A 25,326-nucleotide genomic window follows, 5' to 3' on the forward strand; every position below is an offset into this window, starting at 1 on the left:
CACTTCCTGCGGCAGCTGCTCAAGATGAGGAGGAGAGCTGGGCTTGGGCGGTGCGATCTGGTCCCCTGGGCCTGAGCCCCACCTGCCTCCGACAGCGGACTTCCCCTAACCAGACCTGGGGCTCCCGGTATGAGTGCTAGATAAATAGGCGTTTGGAGTCGTGAACCTGAGACACCGGAGGTAATGCTGGCCTGGTTTTGAGTTGCTTGGAACGAGTGAGAAATCACAAAAATGGAGGACTTTAATACCAGGACCTACGGTACCAGTGGACTGGACAACAGACCTCTGTTTGGAGAGACGTCAGCCAAGGTGAGCGCGGTACCTCGGTTCCAGGCGTCGGTGTGTGTGTCTGTCTGCCTGCCCTCCTCCCCTTCTCTCTCCTAGAGCTGTCCCTGGGTCTTGAAAAGACTTTTAATAAGTAAGAGTTGGTCCTTTACCCCTTACAAAGTGTTTACCCTGCCACTTCTCGCCTCCTGTGGGACAAGGTTGGCTAAGTGCCTTGAAGGCTGCTGAATGGAGAAAAGTTCAGAAAGTTCTGAACTACTGGAGGCCCTTCAAGGGGAGTGCGGAAGCCCCATTCTGAAGGGAAGTCTGAAGTGGTGTTTGCACAATCATATCTCCGGCTGGCTATCTGACCTTCTAAAGGGCCCGGGAATCCTGCTTCAGGTGTGTGCCTAAGACATCAGTGAGAAACTGCCAAAGAGAAGTACTTCTAATTTGTTTACAAGGAGCTGTTAAGTGTTTTCTGCTGAGTCGTTGAAGTAACCAAGGAAGGAAAAAGGAGGGGTGGGAAAAGAGGGCGCTTTGATAATGGAGCTCCATTTCAAGAAGCGGTTAAAGTATCTCTTGGTCCTAGCAAGGTACGGTACATGTTACTAGGCTTCAAAACAAAACAAAACAAAACACCAAAAAAACCCCACCAAACTTTTTAAAAGTATAACGCTTTTCTTTAAAAGTGTAAATATGTGATGCCCAGGGCCAACAATTGAAGACAGCTACTTTTCCTACTTTCTGAATAGTTTGGACAAGTTTAGCTTGTTTTTCCATCTAGAAATGATTTGTGATCATTGTCACCTGACGGAGTGCTTTCGGTCTCAGAAAGTAGGGCATATAAGAGTCCAGGGCTTCTTGGATTTCTTGGCTTTGGCAAGAACCTCAGAAAGAACAGGGAACTTTAAAACATCTAACAATTTGGGACAAAGCCTTGAATTTTGAAACTGTGCCTTGCCACTTCTATTTTATTTTAAAAATTCGATGTGGATTTTGCTTTCACTTCTCAAAGTGTTTGTATAAGAAAATGTTTTCAGATGGATCTCTAGGAAGATGCATCTTGTTTACTTTGTGCCTTTGCATAACCCTGGCCTACAGTGCACCTGGTTTAAGAATCATGGCTCTAGTACAGGTGTTGTTTAAGTGCTGGTGAGTGGATCCCAGCCCATAGTGACCCTATATAGAGTTTCCGAAGAGCAGGTTTCCTGGTGTGTTTGAAACACCAACCTAGGATAAGCACTGGACTGCTAGTGGAAACTGCTTAGAAAGTTAATGCTACGGTAGAAAAAGTAGTTGTCTTCAATTGCTGGCCCTGGGCATCACTTAAAAAAAAAAGTGTTATACCTTTAATTGTCGGTTCCGACTTCTAGCGACACTGTATAGGGTTTCTGAGGAGTGGCAGGTGGGTTTGAATTACTGATCTTGGACTCCATAAAGATGTAGTCCCAGCATTACTTCAGTAACTTTTGGGATTATAGTAGTAGATTCAGCTATTTAGAGAAAAAAAAAAAATTAAGAATAAAATATAATTCCAGATCTCTCAGAACTTGCTCCCTCTAGTTCCTGGTGTGGTGCTATATGGTAAGCACTGGACGAGAGAGATGTGTAATCTGAGGTGGAAGAAAACAATAGGGTTTGTTTTTTATTTATGAGAGGAGCCAAATCTGGAGGGGGAGAAGCATCATTATTTCTAGTCTTGATCAACAGCAAGTAAAGATTTTATTTGCGTGTCTGAAGTGGATAATGCAGGAAAGTTGCTTTAATGAAAGGCTAAGACATAGGTCTTGTTTGAGGGTCTGTGGTAGCAATACAAATACGTTGCCTCCATAATGCAAGGATAAGACACAGTATAGTGGGGCCAGTCTTGAGGACAGTGACTGCTAAAGTAGGGAGTTCCTGGGGTCCTGAGAAACCCCTCTCTGGCTCCTGGGTCCTGGTGTTCCTAGTTTGTTCCCTTTATAGTGCCAGGAAACTGGGCACAATAGCCAGGCTGCCGTGGAAAGTTGGTGTTGGTGAGCTACCACCTCTGAGGAGAAAATCCAGAAATGAGAAAAACTCACTTCCTGTCATAGTGTGACACATTTTCTGACCTTTTAGTAATCCTATTTTTGCTTCATAACAACCAGCAATATATAAGATCTCAATTGTAGTTCTAGAAAGAACCTGAAGGCCTACCCCTCACTTGAAAGCAAAGCTAACGGAAACCCAGAGTTGCCTTGAATTAGTGGCTGTGAAGAGTCTGGAGGGATGTTTGTATTTCTTCATTACCAGGTAACATGCTAGGTATTTAGTTTGCCCTTGTTTAGTCATTGAATTTATTTATAAAATGACTATTATTATTTATTTCTAGTTTATAACTAAGGAAACTGAACCTTAAGGCAGTGTGTACTTGTTCACCGTCACACAACTAGTTCTGATAATGTTTGTCAAACTCCTTTTCATGAGTTATATAGCTAGGTAAACAGTAATTTAATTATATAATCTGCAGTGATTGTGTGCCATCAGGTCAGTTCCGACTTCTAAGGATGTATATCTTTTACGGAGCAGAAAGCCGCCTCTTTCTCTGCGGAGCAACTGGTAGATTCAAACTACTGCCCTTGCAGTTAGCAGCCCAGCTTGTAATCCATTATGCTACCAGGGCAGTAGTGGTTTTAAAAGCAACCTGTTGTTGTTGTTAAGTACCCTGACGCATTTCTGGGGAGTGATGAGTTTGAATCACTAGCCTTGAGGTCCAGGGCTTATCCTTCCTTCATACAGCACCATACCAGGACTCCTAAAAGCAGCCTAGATACTCACATGCCTCTTTCACAGGAAATGGGAGATGAAATAATTGGTACAAAGTCATGTAGTAAAACAAAGACCCTGGATCAGGATTGTAAAACAATACATAATCCAGAGGGCTTTAAACAGCATAGGTAATCTCTGAAGGAGCTCCTGTGTTGTCTTGTGTTTGGTGCACTAGTTGATTTGAATTCTTGAAAGCCTTATGTTGTTCAGTCTTTAGCATGATATTTAGGAATGACTTTACAGATACCGCCATGGAACAAAAGGCAGAGCAAAACAATTCTCTGTTGCGATAAATGTCTCAGGGATAATAGACAAAATGGAAAATGGTTCACTTTTTATAAGAAATGTTATCTCTGATTCCTCGATACCCTTGGGATTATAAATTGCTAGTGGTGGCTGTTTATTATGAATGTAGGTCCTGGTCAGAATGTCCAAAGGTTTTTTCCCATTGGTTCTCACCATTCCCAAGTTCTGTCATGCAGTACATCTGCTTCAGGTGAGCAATAAGTGTGGCACAGATGCCAAGATAAGATAAAAGGGGGCTTCAAAAAGTTTGTGGAAAAATTCCATTATTATTATTTTAAGTGTTGAATAGCACTGTAAATTTAGTAGTTCAAAAGTCAAGACTCCAAAAGTGCTTTATTATTTAAAACTCATAACTATTGCTTCCTAGTCAGTTTCTTCAAGAATCATGCTGTATAAGAAATCCTTGCCTCTTCAGGAAAATAAAAAGAAAATTAAACAAGCCTTAATAGTCTTTAGATAGTTTAAAAATTATTTGGTGTGACTGGTGGGTTTGAACTGCCAACTCTACAGTGCTTTTATTTATCCCTATACAGGGTTGCTATGGTGGCTCTGTAGGATAAGCACGGCTTCTAAACGGTCACAGCTTTGAACGCCAGAGCACAGTTATATATGCACACACACACACACACACACACTCTCTCTCTCTATTATCTTTTAATTCCATTTTTCCATGAACAATTTGAAGCATTTCTCATTTATTTGAAGTTTAAAAGCTTGCCCTATAGTTTAGAATTCTCAGCATTCTCTAAAGGAGTCCTGGCGTAGCGCTGTGGGTTAATGCGCTGGACTGCAAAGTTGGTGGCTCAAGCTCACCAGTAGCAGTTGTTGTTTAGTGCAGTTGAGTCGAGTCGTTTCCGACCCATAGCGACCCTGAACAGGTTTTCTGAGGCTGTAAATCCTTATGGGAGTAGAAAGCCTCATCTTTCTCCCGTGGAGCAGCTGGTAGCTTCAAACTACTGACCTTGTGGTTCATAGCCGGATTCGTAACCGCTACGCTACCAGAGCTCCTTCCAGTCGCTCCTAGGAAACCCTATGCTGGGTCGCTATGGGTCGGAAACGATTTGACAGCACTTAACAACAATAACAAAGGAGTGTTACCCAACAGAAATATGTGATCCATATATATAATTTAGAATTTAAATTGTAAAATGTAAATAAATAAAATGTAAGAAGCAGATGAAATTAATTTTAATAACACAGATCTGCTCTTTAATGGTATATAAATTTGTCCTCACTGTGAAACAATTGAATCAATACAACACTCAACAAATCACAGACTTTATTTGCTGCATGTGCAGCTTTTAAATCACTGAAAAGGCTTCAAACCTCTTGCAGTAAAGTCAGGCTAAATAAGGACCATATGGCGCTGTAGGACCAGCACTTGACTGAAAAGTCAGTTTGAACAAGGTCAGTGGTTCAGACTTACTAGCTGATCCTTGGAAAGCCTATTTAGGGTCGCTATGAGTCAGAACCAACTTGACAACAATCAAGAACAACAAAAAGCACCTATTCAAATTTACCTACAAATTCGACTTAAAGTTATACTTAGGAATGGATCTTGTTCATAACTTGGAGACTGCCTGTATTTTATTTAGTCCTGTATACCCAAAATGTTAAGGAGCTCTGGCAGCATGTTGTTGTTGTTGTTAAGTGCCGTCGAGTTGGTTCCTACCCATAGCGACCCTGTACAGGGTTTCCGAGGGTGTAAATCTTTACGGGAGTAGAAAGCCTCATCTTTCTCCCGCGGAGCGGCTGGTAGTTTCGAACCACTGACCTTAAGGTTCACAGCCCGATTCGTAACCACTATGCTACCAGAGCTTTACGAATCGGGCTGCGAACCGTAAGGTCAGCAGTTCGAAACTACCAGCTGTTCCACTGGAGAAAGATGAGTCTTTCTACTCCAGTAGAAACCCTGTACAGGGTCGCTATGATTCGGAACTGACTCCACGGCATATAATCCACCATCCAAAATGTTATTTTGCCATTTAATTGACATAAAAATGGAGGCACTTTTATATTCTTTTTTCATACAGAGTTGTTGAGTCGACTCTGACCCGTAGTGACCCTGTATAGGATTTCCGAGGAGCAGCTGGTGAACTTGAACCACCAACCTTGCAGTTCAAATGGCTTTTCAGTCTGGCACATTAACCCATAGCTCCACACTTTCATGCTTAAGTCTTTGAAATTCAGTGTATTTTATACTTAACAGTCCATCTCAATTTGGACTAGCCACATTTCAAGGGCTCAGTAAGTAAAAATGTTGCTCTTGAAGTTGTACATTTTTAAAAGACGGCTGTGAATCACTAGTTAATATAAGTTCCATAGTCATGTTTGTGGAACATTTTTCTTTAGGACTTCTCAGAGCCTTTAATGTACTATTTTCCATTGTGTCACTATAGGAAAAGCACTGGGCTGGAACCAACTGCACTTAGCAACAACAATAATTGTGACTCAAGTTGGAGAAGGGTGGATCAGCAGGACTTCCTGAATTGTTGTGGCAGTGTAGAGTCTATTAAACACTAGGTCCAATGCTTTACCTTCCTTCCAGGAACACTCACAAGTTTCTGCTGCACACCCTTATCTAGGCATCTTCTTCCTCTGCTTTCCCATGCCCTGACTTTGAACTTAGAGGGATTCTTTGTCTCCCTCTCCCTTTAAAAGTTTGCTTTAGGACAATTGTTGTCAAGTGCTGTCAAGTTGATTCCTACCCATAGCAACCCTGTATAGGGTTTCCAAGGAGCACCTGGTGAGCTTGAACCACTGACCTTGAAGTTCAAATGACTTTGCAATCTGATGCATTAGCCCACAGCGCCACACCAGGACTCTACATCCCCCAAGAGTGAGTCAGCCAGCAAACAGGGACTCTTCAAGCAACTCAAACTTGGAACATTTGGGCTCTGCAAATGATAGTCAAAGATTACAGTGCTATATCTGGGACTTTGCTGCCAAATTAAGAACAAAGCTGTGGTTAAGATTGTTAGTCTGCCCGCATTCCCACCCCTTGCATAGAGACACAAAGACTGGCTTTCAAGGAGTGCATCCTTCTATTGTTTTTTACAATGTTATCTAGGCAATTGTTTGAGCACAGCTCTGGTGTCCCTCTAAGGCAAGCCAGTGAAGGACTGAGACTGCCTCTCGTTCAGCTTGCCAGGCCAGTTTTCATTAGTGATTCTTGTGCTGCGGAACCAGTTCAAGACAAATAGATGCTATGACTGTTGTCTTTCCTATTGTAGGAAAGTTTTCCCTCTTCCAGCCATGGACCAGTGGACTTGGAATCTCTGGGAGTGGAGCACAGGCATTTGTAGTTTTAAAGGGCTCCTGGGGAGCATTGATGCCTATGGGAGATAGTGCTCCAGAGTCTCAACATGCTGTGTGTCCAGGCTAGCACTCCCCACAGACTTCTTTCCTTTAACTGCCTCCCTTCCCCTTGCAAAGGCTGTCCTTTCTGAAGTGTCCTTTCTTCTCCAAATATCTAACTGCTTAGTTTAATTCCCCACCTGACAACGACCCTCACAACCCAGCCTGTAGCCATGTTTTCCTCCTCCTGTGAGCTCAGCCCTTAGATGCCGCTTGGTACCTCTAGACCTGTCATGCTATGATGGTTTTGTACAGGTCTTGCCTCCTCAACAAGAGTAGAAACTCTGTGGGGCAGGAGCCAGGTTCCTCATTTTTTTTTTCAGCACAGGGCACAATGCATTACTCATTTCTTGAAATTTAAAAAAAAATTTTATGGTGAATTGAGTGAAAGTTTACAGGGCAGGTCATCACATTTACATTCAATAAATCATATACCTTGTTTCATCACAATGATTATAATCCCTTCCATGTACCGTCAACTTAACTGTTTCTATTCATTTTAGTTTTTTTGAAACATTCAGGCATATATAATGTGGTCGCCAGTAAGCTTGCATGTCTGCTCATATGTTCCCTTTGAGTTTCAGTCTTAGAGGGGGGTATGTCCTGAAGGGACTTGATTGCTTGCTTTGATGGCTTCCCAGCAAACAACTTGCTTATTCTTGTGGTAGCCAATCATACTGCCATTTTGTTTTTCCTGATGATTTTTCTTTGAAGATGCATCTTCTGTCAAATTCTAGCTATTTCCAGAGGGTCTGCTTGTCCTTTCTAGTGTGAGTGTTCCACCTCAGAAGGTTCTGGATGGAACTCAGGATTTCACCTAAGTTCCTATACACTTCAAAAGCTCCACAAGAGTCCTGTTTCACTGGGCAAGTTCTAGAATCCCTTTTAAGTATTCTAATCAGTTATAGGCTGAAGACGGGCTTACAAGTTTTCTGTAATCGTGTTTTCTGACATTCTTTTCTATCCTACTTTTTGGGGGTGGGGGGGTGGGTTTAAGTGAAGTGAGAATTTAGTATCACCAGAAAGTAACTTGGATTGCTGGGGACCTTCTGAACTGCCAGTACAAGGGAGGGTTGGTGTTCTGAAACTTCAGGGGTTCGATACCAAAACAGGAAATGGTGTTTCAGACTCTCATGCAAATAAAGCCATCACTCTCCCCTCTCCCCATCAAGCAACTGCAGAGAAGGCAGCTGTAAATGGTGAATATAAGACCAGGTCACAGGTGGTCTAACTCGCAGTGGGCCCATCCAGGGTTTCCGTGACTGTAAATCATTACAGGAGCAGACAGCCTCATCTTTCTCCCATGGAGTGGTTGGTGGATTCAGACTGCCAGCCATTTAATTAGCAGCCCAACACTTACCCACAGTGTCATGAGGGCTAATATAATACAAAGTTCATAGAAAAACTACGTTATCTGTAAGTTTCATCTTTCCACGAACTTTTTAAGGGCCCTGTGTATTGTATTTGAAACTTGTCCTCCCAGAAACTGATGTTTTACTGAGTTTCTTCTTTGTTGTGGTGATTTTTTGCAGGTCTTTGGATAGGTTGGATGCCCTGTACTGAAGTTGTGTGTGTGTGTGTGTGTGTGTGTGTGTGTGTGTGTGTATGGTCAGTCCAAAGGCCAGTCATAAGTATGTTAAGAGCTGTGGAGTCGGTGCTGACTCCTAGCAACCTTGTATAGGGTTTCTGAGGAGCGGGTGGTGAGTTTGAACCCCCAGCCTTGAGGTCCAGTGCATTATCTATCCTGTAGAGCCACACCAGGACTTGTTATAGGTATGTTGTTATTGTTATGTGCCGTGGAGTCGGTTCCGACTCATAGCGACCCTGTACAGGGTTTCCGAGGCTGTAAATCTTTACGGGAGCAGAACGCCTCATCTTTCTCTCGCGGAGCAGCTGGTAGTTTTAAACTGCTGACCTTAAGGTTCACAACCCGATTCGTAACCACTACGCTACCAGAGCTCCTGTGTTATAGGTATAGGGACCATAGTTTCTGGGCTACCCTGGAGATATGTGGATTCACAAACCTGAGAATCTCTGTAGGAGCAATAGAATGTATTTCAAATGGGGCTATATTAGAACAGGGCATAGCTCTTAGGAGTCTTTTCTCTCATTGACGAGACTCCTCATTAAACATGGCAGAAATAATGGTGTGATGCTATAGGATAAAAACTGAACACCACTAGGTTGATAGCTCAAACCCACCAGCTGCTCCTTGCAAACTCTATACAAGGTCACTATAAGTTGGAACCAACTTGGCAGCACTTAACAACAAAAATCTTACTAGCTAACATTTAGAGACTTTCTGTTGCATGCCAGGTACTCAGTTCTAGGGGTGTTACATCTCCATATGATAAGCACTAGTGTGCAAACCACAAAACTCGGAGGCCCAAGCCCCCCAGCCACTCTGCATGAGAAAGATGAGGCTGTTTGCTCCCATAAAGATTTAAAGCCGTGGAAACCCTACATAGGGTCACTATGAGTTGGAACCGACTTGACGGCACTTAACACCGCCACTTCTTACAGCAACCCTGCGTATTAGACCCTTTGTACAAATTTGGGAACTCTAAGGCTTAGAAGCTAAGTAACTTACCCAAATCACTAGGTGATACGTAGGGAGAGAGAAATGTGTCAGGCTCCTAAGTTAACAATCTTTGTTCTGTGTCTCCCATTCTGAAGCTTGGTGAGAGAGCACTTCTGGTGACACCAACTCCAGGAGACATTTTCCCCCTTAATAGTTTGTGTTCTATTGTAATCTGGTTTCCACAAATGGTACTTCAGTAAAAAAAAAAAAAAAAAAGCCTATTTCAAGCACATGTATCTGTGAAAAGGAGAGTAGGGTAGGATGATATACAAAAAAATCCACAACTGAGAAATGCTTCAAAATGTGAATCTGTGAAATAAGGGAAGACTTTAAAATATCTATAAGTATACTTTCTTTCGATAAAAATGAGGTAGTGTTCTGAACCACATTTAGCAACTGAGGTTGTGCTTTTGAGTGCTAAGTAGGAGAGTTGTAAAGGTTAGGTGTGCCTGCGGTCTCATGCATCCTCTGCTCTTGGAACCATTTCAAAGTCCACGGCTTCTTTGGGAAGTCAGTAGCACCTATGGTCAGAGTTCACTTGTATTAGATGTTGACAATTCCCCTGTGGTTGTCTGTGACGACAATCTGAATAGCACTGCTTAGACAAAACCATGCGGCCCTGGGGAAACTAAATCTACAGGCAGGGTCGGAGATTTCATGCTTCAATTGGGTCCAAACCTCCCACATTTTATGTCTTCTCAGCCATGTGTGTTCTTCAAAAAGTGTCATTTAGGCTCTGACTGGTTCAATTGTAGAATCTTCATTACGTAGTTTCCCACTCTGATTTAGAAAAAGAAAAAGAAATCTACAAGGGTAAATCACAAAGTGATTTACCACTTTATGCACGTTGTTGTTAGGTGCCATACAATAGCCACCCTATGCACAACAGAACTAAACACTGCTTGGTCCTCTACCACCCTCACAGTTATATTTGAGCCCCTTGTTGTTGCCACTGTTGCAGCCATGCATTGGTTTATTCCAAACAAAACATGTTTTTTGCAATCAGTGGATGACTGCAGAAAAGTTCTCTCAGTCATACTTGGGTCTTGGTTTCGTTCGTGTGTCTTCAAAAACAGGTCCAGTCAAAACAATGACTTCTGAGTGGATCTACCGGCCAGTTAAATTGAAGGGAGAGAAGTCCACACAAAAGATTATGGTGGCTGTTTTTGAGATTTCCAAGGAGTCATTTTGATAGATTTTCTTGAAGAACACAGGACAATTAAGGGGGGCTTATAATGAACAAGTTTTAAGAAAAGTGAAAACTGCATTGGTGAGAAGGCCCGGAAGGTTTCGCTGAGCAATTTTTTCCCCCATCACAACAGTGTACCTACTCATTCTTTCAGAACAGCAAGGGCTTTCCATTGAGAATTTCATTGGGAAACCTTACCTCATATAGCTCTGTGTTGGAAGAAGTGCAGCCAGAGTGCTCCTTGGAGACCAGGATGGCCAGACTTCGTCTCTCATACTTTGGATATATTGTCAGGAGGGACTAGTCACTGAAGAAGGCTATCCTGGTTAGTAAGGTGGAGGTTCACAAAAGAAGAGGAAGACCCCCAGCAAAGTGGCAGCATCAATGGGCCCAAGCATGGCAACAGTTATGAAGTTGGCTCAGGACCAGGCAGTGTTTCGTTCTGTTGTGCATAGGGTTGCTATGAGTCAGTACCGAATCGATGGCACCTAACAATAACAACACCCCATATACCCTACAGTCCTGAGCTTGTCCCTTCAGACTTCTCTTTTCCCCCAACTAAAAGGACATTTAATAGGAATGTGATTTGAGTCCCTTGAGGATTGGCCAAACTGCTATTTTTAACGTGGTGTTAATCAAAGAGCACAGAATCCTTTGGGGGACGGGTTGTTGTTAAGTGCTGTCAAGTCGGTTCCGACCCGTAACAACCCTGTATAGGATTTCTGAGGAGCAGCTGGTAAATTTGTACCGCTAAACCTTGTAGCTCAAACTGACTTTGCAGTCCGGCTCACTAACCCACAGCGCCACACACGACTCCTTAGGGAAGGGTTAGAGAGATAGACACACTGCCTTCAGAAGTGTATGTTGTTGTTGTTGTTAAGTGCCGTTGATTCTGACCCACAGCAACCCTATATAGGGTTTCCAAGGAGTAGCTAGTGAGCTTGAACTGCCGACCTTACAGTTCAAACAGCTTTACAGTCTGGCGCATTAACCCACAGTGCCACACCAGGACTCCTTGTGTATAGTAACTCTAAATTGAGGATATGTGAAGAAACAATTTCACATTTTTATGTTTTTGGTTAATAAAGGTTTCTTAGATTTTATAGCAATCCTTTTTGACTTACGCTTATTATTTCTATGCAGTGTGGTGGTGGCCTTTGTAATTTGAAGACGGTACCTCCCCTCTGGTCACTGGTAGCTCCTACAGATGCTGTGACTTTGTGTGAATTAGAGAGCATGCTTCTTCTCTGGGTAAATGCAGTCCTGTGCCCAGGGGCACAGCTTGGAGAGTACAGTGTTGAACTGGTGGTTTTCAGCTATACAGCCATATGCAGTGGCTCAGAATACAAACATATACAGGGTTTTTTACCCTCCCGGACTTTACAGTTTAGAGGGAGAGACAAATGAGTAAACTGGCATTTACAGTTGTTGTCATGTGCTGTGGAGTTGGTTCCGGTTCATAGTGACCCTGTACAGGGTTTCCAAGCCTGTAAATCTTTACGGGAGCAGAAAACCTCATCTTTCTTCCGCGGAGCAGCTGGTAGTTTCGAACTGCTAACCTTGCAGTTCGCAGCCAATTTCGTAACCACTAATTTAATGGCTTCACAGACTTTAAATAAAGGCTTAGCCATAAAGCACAGCAGTGTGGTTGGTTGGTGGGGGTGGCGTGACTTTGGGTAGACTTTCAAAGTACTAAGACCAGATGAACTAATCTATTACGGAGCCTTGGGTGTATGCCTGAAATTGCCAACCTTATGGCCAAAGATTGGTAGAAAGGGCTTTGGTGTAACTCCGACCAGATCCAGGGGCATTGAGTGAAAGGATAGAGGAGTAGAAGTTTTTGATGGAAAGCTGGGATTTCTGACATGCCAGGTCCCAGCTGTCTCATGAAAGTAACTTCTACTGGTGAGAAGCACTCTAAGGGAAGTGTGGTTGGCCACTATTACTTTATGATTTTTTAATTTAACCAGCATTTACAGCACACCAACAGCGTAGCCTCTATTGAAGGAAAACAAATAGGCTGACTTCCCCACCTTCAAGTAACTACCAAGCTTAGTGGAGGACACAGGCAGTAGTATGAGTATGGTTTTAAGTGTAAAGGGCCACTTGTTATTGTTACATGTTTAGTTGGTTCTGACCCATAGCAACCTTGTATAGGGTTTCCAAGGAGCAGCTGGTGGGTTTGAACCTCAGACTGTGTGGTTAGCAACCAGTGCTTATCCTACAGTGCCACATCTGGGCTCCAAGTGCTCCTGGATGGTGCAAATAATTTGCACTTGACTAGATGCAAGATTGGTGTAGCGCTGCAGGATAAGCACTGGACCATAGATTGGTTTGAACCACAAGGTTGGCAGTTGAAACCCACCAACTACTCTTCGCAAACCTTTCACAGGGTTGCTATGGGTCCGAACTGACTCAACAGCACTTAGACGGTTGGAAGGTTGGCAGTTGGACCCTACCAAGCAGCACTGTGGAAGAAAGGCCTGGTAGTCGGCTTCCATGAAAGATTACAGCCAAGAAACCTCATGGAGCACAGTTCTACTCTAATATATGGGATCGTGAGTCTGAAACAACTTAATGGCAACAGGTTTTCTGTATGTTTATATAATTCACATTTGTGAAGTCTGGATAGTGCAGTATGGGAGCCCTGAGACGGTAACAACTAGCCTCCTTAGAGGAAACATGTTTAGAAATGATTCACAGGGGAGGTGATGTTTGAAGAATTTTGGCAGTGACATTTCAGCCACCCCATGTGAGGAGTGCTAGTCCCCTGTCAGGTGTTGAATTCCTCTGGTAATCTTTCCCTGACTTCCCAAGATACCTTTCTGTGTAGTGCCTTTCTGTTAGTCAACTTTGAGAGGATAGGGATGATTTTATTCAGCTATATTTGCATGGGAGTCCTGGTGTGGCGCTGTGGGTTAATCTGCCAGACCGTAAATAAAGCCTTTTGAACTGCAAGGTTGGTGGTTCAAGCTCACCAGCTGCTTCTTGGAAACTTTATACAGTGTTGCTATGGGTCAGAACCAACTCGATGGCACTTAATAACATATCTGCATCATATAGTCGTGATCGAGATGTGCCATGGAGTTCGTAACGAGTCATAGCGACCATGTACAGGGTTTCCGAGGCTGTCAATCTTTGTGGGAACAGAAAGCCTCCTCTTCCTCCCATGGAACAGCTGGTAGTTTCGAACTGCTGACACTGAGTGTAGCAGCCTGTGATTCATAACCACTACACTACCAGAGCTGTTTAAATGACTAAATACCTGACTTGGTGGTGGTATACCCATGGAGTCAGTTCCAACTCATAGCGACCCTGTACAGGGTTTCTGAGGCTATAAATCTTTATGGGAGCAGAAAGCCTCATCTTTCTCCCATGGAGTAGCTGGTAGTTTCGAACTGCTGACCATGAGATTAGCAGTGAGACTTGGAATCCCTTTTAAAAGCATATTCTGTGTATGTCTCTTTCCATGTTTATCTATGTACGTGAGTTGTTTGAATATTTGTCTTTCGGAGGGATCCTCTTAAGCTTAGCTTGACTCTCTGTAGGTGAGGCTTGAGGTTGATTTTGATCCATTGTGCTTTCTTACGGAGTGACAAAGAGCAATAGTACAAGGCTTAACTGTCTTGGCAGGAGAGGACAGTTCTGTAGGTGGAATTGGGTAATAATGATACTGGATAGGAGACAGAGTTACCTTCTATGAGAAATAAAATGAGTTACTTGAGACCAGTTGTAGAAGAGGAAATAACCTGAATTCAGTCGATTCCATAAACAGCAAAGTTTAAATGCTACATTTTCTTCTAGTTCAGATTTAGAGCATAAGTCCTTTCCCTCACTAACTTTTGGAAAACCTTGCCCAAACAATTTATTCTCTATTCTTTTTGAAAGCGTGGGGGACAGGATGTTCATTATACTAATGTCCCTACCAGATTTCTATGATTTGAACTAATTTCTAAAATGGCTTAAGACTCAACTGTAGAGCAGTGCTTCTCAAATATGCACACAATCAGCCAGGGGGCTGGGGATATCTTCTTAAAATGCAGATTCTGATCTAGTAGTTTGGGGACAGGAGGACCCAAGATTCTGTGTTTCTGACAAGGGCTTAGTGATACCCAAGGCTGCTGGTCCACAGATACCATTTTGAATGGCAAAACATTAGCCTTAGAATAGGAGGTCTTTTAAAGTTAATTCTCCTGCTTCTTTGACTTAGTTTCATAATTCCTTTGATTAACAGAAGGCCTGAAGTTGGTCCAGTAAAGAAGAAAACACCGTGAAACACTTCTGCCATAGATGAGATCTTCAGAAAATTCATAGAAAATATATAGAATGAAAAAAAACTACATGGATTTTAAAAACTTTGTAACAAAATAAACTTGTGATCACATGTTATAACATGTCTAAACAGGATCTGTTATGAAGCACTAAGAAGGACAGGACAACTGTTTGAAAAGAGCGCCTGTCAGAAGAGCATGGATTCTGCTAAAGCTGAAGCAAGAACAAACTTTTCAACATTAGGGTGAAGCTTGGGTAGAAGAATGGTCAAGTCCTAATCCTTTATGAAAAGTGTATGGGGAAATACCCCAGTGAATCCAAAAGTTTACAAATGGATGGCAGTGGTTATGTGCCATGGAGTCGGTTCTGACTCATAGCGACCCTGTGCAGGGTTTCCAAGGCTGTAAATCTTTATGGGAGCAGAAAGCCTCATCTTTCTCCTGCGGAACAGCTGGTAGTTTCAATCTGCTGACCTTGCGGTTCGCATCCTGATTTGTACCACTACGCTACCAGAGGAACAGATAGCTCATTTTAAAAAAGGTACAAGAAAATTTTGAAGATGCAGCTTCCAGCAGCAGACCATCCACATCAATTTGTGAGAAAAAAATTAACTTTGCTTGTTCCCTGATAGAATGGGACATACTATTGATCTCAACAAAGTGAAACAGCATTGGAGGCACTCAATGATCTCTATGCCAAGAACTTTGGAAGACCACCATCTGGCCAGCTGATTGGAAGAGATCCATATTTATGCCCATTCCAAAGAAAGGTGACCCAAGGGAATGCGGAAGTCATCGGACAGTATCTTTGATATCCCTTGAAACAGCTGCAAGCACACATTGACAGAGGACTTCCATAGGTTCAATCCAGATTCAGAAGAGGCCGTGGAACGAGGGATATTATTGCTGATGTCCAGTGGATCTTGGCTGAAAGCAGAGAATACCAGAAAGATGCTTACCTGTGCTTTATTGACCACGCTAAGGCCTTCGATTATGTGGATCATGACAAGCTATGGACAATATTGTGAAGTATGAGTATTCCTGAAACTTAATTTTGCTCATGAGGAATCTGTACATAGACCAAGAGGCAGTTGTTCGAACAGAACATGGGAACACGGAATGGTTTAAAATTAGGAAAGGTGTGTGACAGGGTTGTATTCTTTCACCATACTTATTCAACCTGTATGCTGAGCAAATAATCTGAGAAGCTGGGTTTTATGAAGAAAAACATGTCATCAGGATTGGAGGAAGACTCATTAACAACCTGTAATATGCAGATGATAGTGAAAGTGAAGAGGACTTAAAATATTTACTGATGAAGATCAAAGACCATAGCCTTCGGTATGAGTTGCATCTCAATGTAAAGAAAAATTCTCACTACTGGACCAATGAACAACATTCTTATCATTGGAGAACAAATTCAAGTTTTCAAGGACTTCATTTTTCTTGGCTCAACCATCAACGCTCACGGAAGGCAGCAGTCAAGAAATCAAACGATGTATTGCATTAGGCAAATGTGCTGCACAAGACCTTTTTTAAAGTGTTGAAGAGCAAAGATGTCAGCTTGAAGACTAAGGTGTGCCTGACCTAAGCCATGGTAATTTCAATAAACCTCATATGCATGCGTAAGTTGGGACCATGAATAAGGAAGACCATAGAAGAATCGATGCATTTGAGTTATGGTGTTGGAGGAGAACACTGAAAGCACCATGTGCTGCCCAAAGAACCAACATATCTGTGTTGGAAGAAGTGCAGCCAGAGTGCTCCTTGGATGCCAGGATGACCAAACTTAGTCTCTCATACTTCAAATTGTCAGGAGGGACCAGTCACTGGAGAGGGATATCATGTTTAGTAAGGTAGAGGGTCAGAGAAAAAGAAGAAGACCCCCAGCGAGATGGAATGGCAAAATGGCAGCATCAATGGGCTCTCAAACATGTCAACAATTGTGAGGTTGGCCCAGGATCTGGCAGTGTTTTGTTTTGTGCAGAGGGTCACTATGAGTTGGTACCGACACAATGCCACCTAACACCACCACTGATAGCAGAAACAATAGCCAATACCACAGACATCTCATTGGTTCATTTTACACAATGCTGACTGAAAAATTAAAGTTGAGCACACTCTCTACTTGGTAAGTACCCAAACTGTTGTACCCAGATTAGGTGCAGACAAGAGCAGAGCTTTCAATGGAAATTTTGGGATCAAGATCCTGAATGAAGCATTTCTTGAAAGGATTGTAAAAGGAGATGAAACATGGCTTTGCCAGTATGATCCTTAAGAAAAAGCAAATCAGTGCAATGGCTATCAAGAGGTGGAAGGAAGTAGTTAGATCAAAGCAAAAGCGGTGGGTCAGACAAAGCAAAGCAATGCAATGGTTATCAAGAGGTGATGAGGTTAGAGCAAAGCAAAAGTGGTAGGTCAAGAGCAAAGGTTATGGCAACAGTTTGAGATGCTTATGGCATTTTTCTTGTTGACTTTCTGGATAAAGATGCATCTGCACATTAGTATTTTGAGAAAGTTTGCTAGAGCTTTATTAGGAAATATGCCTGGTCAAGCTTCACCAGCGTCTCCTTTACCCACTACAATGTTTCTGCTCATTTGTCATCATACAAGGGCAATTTTGCAAGAGTTTCAATGGGAAATCATTAGGCATCAACCTTATAGTCCTGATTTGGTACCTTCTGACTTTGTTCCATAATCTTAAAATCTTCAAAGAACACCCATTTTTCTTCAGTTAATCATGTAGAGAGAGACTGCACTTGACATGGTTAAATTCCCAGGGTTCTGATATCACCTACTAGTGTCTTGACCTTGATGGAACTTATGTTGAAAAATAAATTTTTTCTTTTTATTTTAATTCCATTTTTTCACTAACTTTTTGGCTCTCACAGTTCCAAATTCTAATCAAATAGAATAATTGATAGTCATGATGACTTGGAATTGTGTTCACTGAACAGAATTTTTGAATGCATAGGAAAGTACTCACTGAAGTTTAAACATTTTCATCAAAATGCTTTAAAATCAGTGATACTTTTACAGAGATAAGTTCAGCAATGTGTGGAGAAATGACTTATTGGGAAATCCTCACTGAAAAGATAACACACTGCACTTACTAGGGTTTTTGAGCTAATATCTGCCCATTTGACTGACATCTGTGTCTAAATTACCAGCAGCATCCTGTTTAGTGCCATTCTCACTCCGAAGTTCAAGCTCACCAGCTGCTCCTCAGAAACCCTAAACAGGGTTGCTATGGTTGGAAGCGACTCAACTGCACTTAAAAAAATAGGGTTTCCCAGGAGAAGCTGGTGAACTTGAATTGCCGAGCTTGCGGTTCCAATGCTTATCATACAGCGCCACATCAAGACTCTAGTGTGGTGTATAAATGGAATCTGCAATAGTAGCAAAAGCAACCAGGCATTTTGACTCTTCATCAGAGTTGAGATCTTAGGCAAGTTCAGTTTCCCTGAGCCTGTGTTCTCATCGGTAAAAGTCACAAATACTGTGTTCATCACTAGCTTTTTTTAGAACTGAAACCTCTGTGCATACTCTTCCTCCACCATTATTTCTCCCCCTGCTGTGATTCTGGTAGGCATCTTCGGTGCTGTTCATTTATAACTGCTATTTGGAGATGGTCTACCTCTCGCTTGAACTTCCTCATTGGCTTCCTTTTACATGAAGGTTGCTGTGAGGTATGCAGATCCCAGAATAAGGAAGAGGTGGGACCAGATACTTGCTGACTTTTCTAAACAGAGCATAAAAAAGCTGGCTTAGTTAACTTTTCTTGTTGTTGTTAAGTGCCGTCGAGTCGGTCCCGACCCATAGTGACCCTGAACAGGATTTCTGAGGCTATAAATCTTTACGGGAGCAGAAAGCCTCATTCTCCTGCAGAGCAGCTGGTAGTTTTGAATTGCTGATTTTGTGGGTCACTGCCGATTCGTAACCACTATGCTACCAGAGCTCCTTTAAACTTTTCTTAAGAAGGCATAAACACTGGGGCTGCCAATTTGCCTGTTCTGTTAAGTGCTTTCAAGCCAATTCTGATTCACAGCAACTGCCTATAGGATTTCCAAGGAACTGCTGGTGGGTTTGAATCCACCAACCTTGTGGCTAGCAGCCCAATTACTGATCCCACAATGCTGCCCCAGGACTCATATTTGCCTATATACATATTCACTTTTTAAGTATTCTCACCCCACATATCTGTTATGTAGGGTAGGAGTTAACAGTGATGTGTGATCTGACTTTTGTCCCTTCCTCCAGAATCTGATCCTACCTCCCAATTTTTATGTTGGTTAGCTTCACTAGCTGAGGTGGTGGTAAGATCTGAGTTCTCTAAACTTAGTATGGGTGTGGCTGAAATAGTTCCTTGGACCTGTAACCTTTGAATTGCACTGGTCTTTTGCTTGCCAAGTTGTGGTTTATCTTTTGTTAAATCAGTCACTTCTAATTCTTTGCTTTCCTGCACTTTTCCTACCTAGCTCTACCTGCCTGATTCTTCTAATTAAAAATGGACAAACTGGAAATGAGGCTCATTGCTGTTCTCTGTGCTTCCTCTCTGAGGTTTTATTTGCTGCTCCCATTCCATATCCTGTCATTCTCTGCCCAGATGTTACCAAAAACAGTCTTCCAAAATTGATTCATTAAAGACTCAACTTTGACTTCCCAGAATTAAGACAATTAGCTAAACTATTCTCATTGGCATCATGTTTGCTAATCAGGTTTTAAATCCTCTCACTCTAATTTCTGCAGATTACCTTGTCAACCTAATCTTTTAAAAGTTTGTAGTCCCTCTACTGGGAGTCCTGGTAGCGTAGTGGTTACGAATTGGGCTGCGAACCACAAGGTCAGCAGTTCGAAACTACCAGCTGTTCCGAGGGAGAAAGATGAGGCGTTCTGCTCCCATAAAGATTTATAGCCTCGGAAACCCTGTCCAGGGTCGCTGAGTCGGAACCAACTCCACAGCACATAACAACAACTGGGAGTTCTGGTGTGGCACTGTAGCATTGGACTGCTAACTATGGGTCAGTGGTTCAAACCCAGGAGCCACTCCTTAGACAACCCTAGGTCAGAGTTGGAACCAATTTGAAGGCACGTGAAAACCACCTGAAACGACACATAACCAGTTACCTAGGTTTTTTGAATGCTGGGGTTTCAAGTTAGTAACTTGCTACATAATATAATCCCACATCAGGTCTAAATTTACCTTAACCTGTAAAATTAGAATTGGGTTATATCAAAGTTGTTTTAAAAATTATGTGGAATTGGAGTAGGGGTGGGAGTGACAAGGAAACTCAATGGATGAGACTCCTGGACCTTCATGTAAATTATTCTACTTATGTATTGGGTTTTGCTATTAAATAGGTTGGAAAACCACGCAGCTCAGTGACCTTTTAAGATAGCCTTTTTATGATCCCTTCTGGTAATACGATCTACTTTTAGATGACAGTAGATAAGGAGACCTAAGTAGTACCATGCATGTGATGTTGAGTTGGTTCTACTCACAGTGACCGTTACCTACGTACAACAAAATCAAACACTGCCCTGCCTGCTATTTCCATTGCTGGAGCCAGCATGTCATGTCATTCAACTCCTTGAGGGGCTTCCTCTTTTTTCTGATTCTCACTTCACCAAACATGCTGCCCTTCTCCAAGCACTGGTACCTCCTGATGATATACGTTCAAAATATATAAGATAAAGTCACATCATCCTTTTTGTAAGAGCATGATGGCTGTACTTCTTCCAAATCAGATCTGTTAATTCTTCTGGCAGTCCATAGTACATTCAGTATTCTTTGCCAACCCCATAATTCAAAGACATCAATTCTTCAGCCTTACTTATTCATTATCCATTTTTAGCATTAAGTGCCATTGAGTCATAGCAATCCTGTGTAGGCTTTCCAAGGAGCAATCAGTGGGTTTGACGACAGGCCCCGGTGGTTCAAATCGACCTTGCAGTCCAGTGCTTACCCTACAGTGTCACACCAGGGCTTCATAAAAATGAATGAAATTACTGTGGCTTGGGTCAGATACACCCAAATTTTCAGTGACACCTTTGCTTTTAACACTTTAAGGAGATCTTTTGTAGCAGATTTGCTCAATGCTACTTCCATAGGTATTGACTACAGATGAAAATAAAATGAAATCCTTGTTAAAACTTCAATCTTTGGTATATTTGTGTTTCTAATTGATCTAGTTGGGAGGATTTTTCTTTTAGGTTCAAATGTAACCTATATTGGAGGCTGCAGTCTTTGATCTTCATTAGTGAGTGCTTCAAGTTCTCCAAGTCAAGTGTGTCATATGCACATTGCAGGTTGTTCTTAATCTTCCTCCAATCCTCATATCTTGTTCTCTTTCATACAGTCCAGCTTTTTGAATTATTTGTTCAGCATACAGATTAAGAATGGTGAAATGATACAACCCTAAAACAGCTTTCCTTTTTTAAAACCACACAGCATCCCTTTGCTCTGTTTGAACAATTAATTCCCTTAGTCTATGTACAGGTGTTCTGGAATTCCCATTCTTACTGAAGTTACCTTTCAGTCATGATATCCTCAATCCAGTGTCCTCTTCTGAATTCAGCTTTAACTTCTGACAGTTCCCTGCCAATGTACTGTTGCAAATGTTTTCCAGTTATCTTCAATTTAATAACTTCTGCATTCTTTAGAATGGGCTAGAATATGAATTTGTCAGTTGGCCAACTAACTGCCTTCCAAATTTCTTGGCATAGATGAACGAGTTCTGGTGTAGTACGGTGGGATAAAGCACTGGACCACAAGGTTGGTGGTTCAAACTCACCAGTTGCTCCTTGGAGACCCTATACAGGGTCGCTATGACTTGGAACCGACACGACTGCATCTAACACTAAATACCCTACCTGCGTAAATTTGTTGAAACATTTCAATTGGTATTCTGTCAATTCCTGGAGTCCTTGCCAATGTATTTGTGCTATCTCCGGAAATGACTGTTGACCAGTTCTGTTGGCAGTGACTTTGTAATCTTTGTTTTGATTCTTCTGTGTTGTTCAATATTTTTGTCCATATCTGTCAGTATTGCAATTTGAGACTTGAAGTTTTCCATTCCTTTCAGCTGGAGAAATGAGAAATGAGTTATTCCCTATATTATACCCACTGCCTTTGAGTCGACTCTCATAGTGACCCTGTGTACGATTTCCAAGGTTGCAAATCTTTACAGGAGTAGTCAGTCTCATTTTTCTCCTGCAAAGCAGATGGGGTTTGAACTATTGACCTTGTGCTTATTCTACAGCAGCTAAAATGCCCTCAAAATCCTGCTCAATCTCATCTAGTCTGGTTCCTGATAGCTTTACACCAAGGTTCTGACATGGCTCACCCAGCCCCTCTGTCCAAAGACTTTTCTGTAAACATCTTGTCCTTTACAGGAAATCTTTCTCATTTGTTCCTCTGCCTTCTCAAAGTACCTTTACCACTCTTAACTACTCAGTATGCCTTTGCTTGTCTTGCATTTGTATGTGTAAAGCTCAAGATGTTGGTCTCTTCTTTTCCAATCACCTGTGTCTAGCATTGTAGTGTCCTGAATGTACCGTGAATGCAAGTCATAAAGCTCAAAAATTCTTTTTTCTTTTAGGATCGGATCATCAATTTAGTTGTCGGCAGTTTAACATCCTTACTGATTTTAGTAAGTATATTTTGTGTTTTCCCTAGACTTGTAGCCAAAGTTTTGAAAACTTCATTGTAAAGTTTGGGGAAAAAAAAAAAAAAAGGAGCCAACAAGCATATGACGTGTTCTGCAGTTAAATCAACTTTTAGTACCACTCAAACAAAACTGCAATTGGAGTAACAATCTTAATCCTACTTCCACTCTTCAGTCCAATACATACAATTGACAGCTGGGTTTGCAGATGAATGCGCAAGCCACATTTGCTTGCCAAGTAAATTTATGTCTATGGTTACCAGCAACTGTGTTCTGTTACAGCCTGACTCCTCCCTGCAGCCTTTCTCATTTCTACTAATGTCTTAATTTTGTTTTCATAAACAAAATTATCCTTTAGCTAGGTTTTAAAAGATTATGGACTGTGTATAGTAATTTTTCATCTTGGATACAGCTGGATGCTATCACAATAAAATAAAAAACCGGTATTTTCTGAGAGGTACATTTTGGCAGTTTCTCATTTTGTTAAGAGAATTTTAGTTAACCATGTATTCTGGTAGAAATTGAGAACTATTTGCATATTAACAACCTACCTTTAAATATCTTACAAAATGCTACACAAAAATCAACTTTGGTTATATTGATTTTTTTAGTACCATTCACAAAGTAACAAAATAGAGCTTTTCCTAGTATAATCATTAATCCTGGGGAAAGTAAACCATTTCTAGTCTTCCTCAGTGAAGAGAGGTTACTTTTACATTAGCTAGTTTTACTACTGTAAATTCTGTCTCTTTAAGCTTGGAAAGGGAGAAAAGAAATAATCAAGCAAATTTATTAAGTATTTTATTAACATTCTAGGAAGCAAACCTTGCAATAGGTATAATTTTACATTGTGAAAGCATTTTTTAGTGTTTTTATTATCAAACTAAATCTTGAGATTACTCTTAAGGTTTTATATAATTTCTCTTTGTACAGGTAACGCTGATCAGTGCTTTTGTTTTCCCTCAACTACCTCCCAAACCATTGAATATATTTTTTGCTGTCTGCATCTCTTTGAGTAGTATTACTGCCTGCATACTTGTGAGTACGATTTAGAATTTAAACAGAGTATTCCTTGAAGGCTTTAAGTTGCATGTGCTTAAAATAGATTCCCAGTACTAGGTATGCAGCATAAAGGAAAGGAAATAGCTCAAATTACCAACCCCTGATGGGTGTTAATAGTCTTAATCTCTTATCATGCCACTCCCCCCCCCCCCCCCCCCCAATCCTAACGTTGTAATCCCAAGGGGGATAGTTTGATAGCTAAAAAGTAGCTAAAGTAACTGTAGGTGACCAAAGATTTGATACAATTTAAACTTAGTTCAGCCTCATTCAAGAATTACATATTCAGGGCCCAACAAGCCTTGGAAAATGAAGATATATGCTCTTAGATGAAGTGAGGGGACACTCAGTATATTTCTAGTAACTATAAAATCATTTTAGTCTCTGTGCTGATTATCTCCCAAGGTACAGGTAACCAAACCTTACAGAAGCTAAAGCTACAGATGAATCCTTGTCACAAGAATACTCAATTTGTCATAAATAGCAGTGGAGTCTCAATTATTCGCCAAGTGTTCATCTGTTCCTGACTATTTCATTTCCTTTGAGAGGCAGATTCGAAAGTCTAAACCTTTAATAGGTTTTGATTTATAGATAAATCTGCTTGTCTAAGTTAAAATGTAACTAGTGGACATATGCATCCACTTATTCTAATTCGCAGATTTGCTATACTCCTAGGACCTGAGGGAGCCTCTAAAACAAAGCTAGAAGATACTTCCCTGTTTCCTCCCACCCATACCTTACAAAGACTAACAATGAGCTCATTTAAACCAGTATGCATTAATTATATAATCCTTATTTTTGTTGGTAATTTGACGCAATTATATGATTTAATTACCCTCCCTTGTATCTTTTACTTATATTAATATGTCCCTGCCACATGATTGGTACACAAGATAGTCTATAGGTATGAATAGAAGTCAGCTGAGAACCAGGAGTAATTAAAATCTTGGATATGGAAACTCCTCCTTTGCGCTATCAATAGATTCCAACTCATAGCAATCCTGTATAGGGTTTCCGAGGAGCGGCTGGTGGGTTTGAACCGTCAACCTTGCAGTTAGAAGTTGAGAGCTTATCCTACAGCAGGACTCTTGGAAACTCATGAGTACTATTTAAATGACAAAGAATAAGAATTATGGCTACATTATACTTAAGAGTTACGATGCTGAAGACCAGGTCGTTCGTTATGCAGAATCAGCATTATGTGACAATGGAGGATTATTACAATTGCCAAATTACTGAGAATCATAGCCCAGCCAAAATGAAAAACAATCTTAACCATTACTCTCACAGAACACCTTGGCATTTGTAGTAGCTCTATTGGCATGGTAAGCAAAGTACTGGACTGCTAACTGTAATGTCAGTAGTTCAAACTCACCAGCTGCACTGAGGGAGAGTGAGGATTTATCGCCTCAGAAACACTCTACAGTATCTCAATGAGTTGGCACTGACTCGATGGCAATAAGTTTGATTTTATTGTCATAAATGTGAAAAGTTAGATAATGAGATACTAAGCTTACGAACAGGTGTATACGGAATAGAACTGATCACAATGAAAAAAGCTAGTTGCATTTAAAATTTTAATATTTAGCTCTGTGGCTGTTACTTAACAGTTTTATTTAATTCTTCTTCTTTTAGATCTACTGGTATCGACAAGGAGACTTAGAACCGAAATTTAGAAATCTAATTTACTATATCATATTTTCTATCATTATGCTATGTATATGTGCAAACCTGTATTTCCATGACGTGGGAAAGTGAGGCTACCAAGGACAAATACTTACCAGGACTCTTCAGAGCTGTACAGTAGGACTGTGAATAGAGCTGGATAAGGTATGCTGA

At 41.4% G+C, this 25,326-nt stretch overlaps 1 protein-coding gene across 1 annotated transcript; it reads left to right on the top strand.

The window, feature by feature from the left end:
* On the top strand, positions 1-25,245 carry TMEM243 (transmembrane protein 243, mitochondrial). Its single transcript, XM_006834330.1, has 4 exons — positions 1-309; positions 22,363-22,413; positions 23,362-23,466; positions 25,123-25,245. The coding sequence occupies exons 1-4, from the start codon at positions 232-234 to the stop codon at positions 25,243-25,245; spliced, it is 357 nt and encodes a 118-aa protein (XP_006834393.1). The 5' UTR covers positions 1-231.
* The last annotated feature ends 81 nt before the right edge of the window (positions 25,246-25,326 follow it).

The sequence above is a fragment of the Chrysochloris asiatica genome, unplaced genomic scaffold (assembly GCF_000296735.1).
Source record: "Chrysochloris asiatica unplaced genomic scaffold, ChrAsi1.0 scaffold00010, whole genome shotgun sequence".
Classification (NCBI taxonomy): Eukaryota; Metazoa; Chordata; class Mammalia; order Afrosoricida; family Chrysochloridae; genus Chrysochloris; species Chrysochloris asiatica.